At 38.9% G+C, this 2,997-nt stretch overlaps 1 protein-coding gene across 1 annotated transcript in view; it reads left to right on the plus strand.

The window, feature by feature from the left end:
- Positions 1 to 2,997, plus strand: part of LONRF2 (LON peptidase N-terminal domain and ring finger 2) — a 45,758-nt gene that overhangs the window by 19,876 nt on the left and 22,885 nt on the right. Inside the window, exon 2 of the mRNA XM_003794335.1 lies at positions 2,255 to 2,373. Within this exon, the coding sequence (XP_003794383.1) occupies positions 2,255 to 2,373 (119 nt within the window). The remainder of the gene's footprint in view (positions 1 to 2,254; positions 2,374 to 2,997) is intronic.

Consider the following 2,997-nt stretch of genomic DNA (forward strand, 5'->3'; position numbering starts at 1 on the left):
GACAGACTGAACTGAGAAGAAACTTTAGCAAGGTGGGAATAGGCTCTGAGAGCTCTATTCTCACACACGTTTTCAGCAGGCGTATTTCCCCAGCTCAAACTGTAGCATTTTGCGGGGGAGGGGGTTTCCCATCATCTCCAAAGGAGAATTGCATATTTCAAAATGCATTTCAGTGTGCAGTTGAGGAACTTTTACCTTATCTTTTAGTTGGAAATGATCAATCTGAAATTACCTTAAGTATATAATGACATACTACAAAGGCAATATGAGAAGAATCTAATAGAATTCTGTAATGCCTTCTCAGAAATGAGGCTGCACAATTTAAAATCGTATGCTCAAGGACTGGTATCAATACTTCAGTTTATGTGTGCATCAAAGATGACACACGTACAATCTCATTGTAGATCATGATTAATAGATGGACATTTTCAATTGATTTTGATGACAGGGAACACTGACTTAGAACCTTAATTAAGGAAAGGGTTATCTTCCCCCAAAGGATTTCATTCTTTCCATTAGCAGATCTCTATTACAACAAAGTACAAAATTAATATTACCACATTTTAAATTTCACCAATAAAAAAAATCTGTGAAATATGTTTTTTCTCTTGCTATACAAGTACCTGCATAATATCTTCCAGTTTGTGTCTTGGCCTGAAAAGCCTAAAATATTTACTGTCTCTTCTATTTTTTCTTTTGAGACAGAGTCTCACTTTGTCACCCTCGGTAGAGTACTGTGGTGTCACAGCTCATAGCAACCTCCAACTCCTAGGCTTAGGCGATTCTCTTGCCTCGGCCTCCCAAGTAGCTGGGACTACAGGCGCCCACCACAACGCCCCGCTATTTTTTGTTGCAGTTGGGCCGGGATTGGGTTTGAACCCACCACCCTCAGTATATGGCACCAGCACCCTACTCCCTGAGCCACAGGCGCCACCCTATTGTCTCTTCTTTTATAGAAAATAAAAGCTGCTGACCCCTGTCCTTGTCTGCATCCAACAATGTGATCAGGGTTTAATAATCCAGATTTATTGCTTGACTCTTGCTATTCCTTCCCCCTTTTGTACTTTTCTTCTTGTCCCACCCTCTCTATATTATACACACGTAGTGATGACACATTTGTAAGTACTTATTATTCTCTGTGTCTTGATATAATGTCTTTTTGCATGAGGTTTTTTTTTTTTTTTTTTTTTTTCATTTCAGAATACTACGGGGTACACATCTTTTGTTTACATATTTTGTTTTCATACAGGTTAAGTCAGAGTTATACACAGCTCAGTGCCCTTCACCCAGATAGTGTGCACTGTACCCAGTAAGCGTGAACACTCGTCCCCTTCTCTCTGCTTCCTTCAGCTTGATTTTCATTGAGATTTACTTCCATGGATGCACGTCCACCCAGTTCACGTCCAGTGAACTGCCACTTGGAAAGGACCAAGTGGGTAGTTTAAAGAATCAAGTCAAGGATTTGGAGCACACTGAAAATGTGTATTAGAGAGAACACGTCTCGTCTGTCTAGAGGCTGCTAGGTGGGCATCGGTAGTGAGCTAGGTCCAGCAGTCTGAGAAACAGCTACTGCGATGGTTCTGCTTTTCATGAGGTCTGGGTGGCATCGCGACTTTCCCAGGGACCCTGCCTAGTCAATACTTCATACGCTGTGGGTCAGTTCATAGAGCCCCTAGCTGGGCTTATGTCTGTAATAGCATGTGAGCAATTATCAGAATTCTTCTGTTCAGGGAATGAGAGGAAAGGAAGGGGGTTTTTGTTTGTTTTTCCCTCATTTTTCCCCTTAAAAGAATATACGGTAGGTACAGTTTAGGGCTAAATCAGCATGCATGCCGCTGTGTAAAAAAAGAACTAATGTTTTATTTTTCTCTTAGTGCCTTAAGCATGGATTTCCTCGTGTACTTTCATGAGAGTTATATTAAATCTCTTAAAAATATCTGGTTATAGCCCTAAGATGATTCAGCAGTTGCTCAGTTTATCATTAAAGGTTATCTTAGAGCTCAGCAGCGGAATACTCACTGCAGCCTGTTTTCGTGTTCATTATGAAGTCTTGTTAGTCTTCGTTCTTTTTCCTGAGAGAAACTCTGTATAAAATACACTTACCAAACTGCTGAATTCTCAATATGATTGGCAGGAAGAGTAATTCCATATTTGGTATTCATATTTATTTTCTAGTTTAATGTTTTAAGGACGTAAAGACAATTTGCTTTTAAATGCAGTCCTTCTAACTGATTTGCATCCTCCTGTCTTTCAGCACCTGGGGATAATTCCCTGTTGCTGCTGCGAGCAGAGTTATATTTAACCATGAGGAACTACGAGCAGGCGCTACAGGATGCCAGTGTGGTTTGCCAGAATGAACCTCTCTCAACTAAGGTATTGGTATGTGTTGGCTTTGGAGATAACAGATTTAAGTTTCTGGGATTTTCTTAAAAATAATGTAAGATAATTGTGATTTGGTATATACAGACAAGGTATATTTCCTGTAAATGACAGTGGTATAAATTTAGCAATCCGCGCAACCCAACCCAACTTAAAAGACTAGAGACAACTCGATTTAGATAAGAAACACTAATTTAGAACTATATTTAGTAGCTATTTAATTGAATAGTATGCCCTGTACACTGAAAAATACAAAGGGTGCTGAAAAAGCTATACCATTTTAAGAAAGGAAGAAACTGTATTAAAATTGTAATACCCAATGTATACCGATAACAAAAGATGAATACGAGTCACATTGAGTGAGCACCTCTTATAATCGCAGAAGTCAAATGTGACTTGAATATTACAAATTTAATATAGATTTTTCCCTTTCTTTAAATGTGTATGCCATTTGGGGGGCACCCTCTCTAAACTCTTGAAATGAAATTATTTCCTTCCTTCCTTCCCCATCTATCCATCCATCTTTGAATCTTTTAAACAAAATGTTTTCAGATTAGATTGAGCATAAAGTTGGACTTGAGAATAAAGCCAAGGATAGGAGCAAATGTTTGTTAGACC

The sequence above is a fragment of the Otolemur garnettii genome, unplaced genomic scaffold, assembly GCF_000181295.1.
Source record: "Otolemur garnettii isolate 467f Iridium unplaced genomic scaffold, OtoGar3 scaffold00079, whole genome shotgun sequence".
Lineage (NCBI taxonomy): Eukaryota > Metazoa > Chordata > Mammalia > Primates > Galagidae > Otolemur > Otolemur garnettii.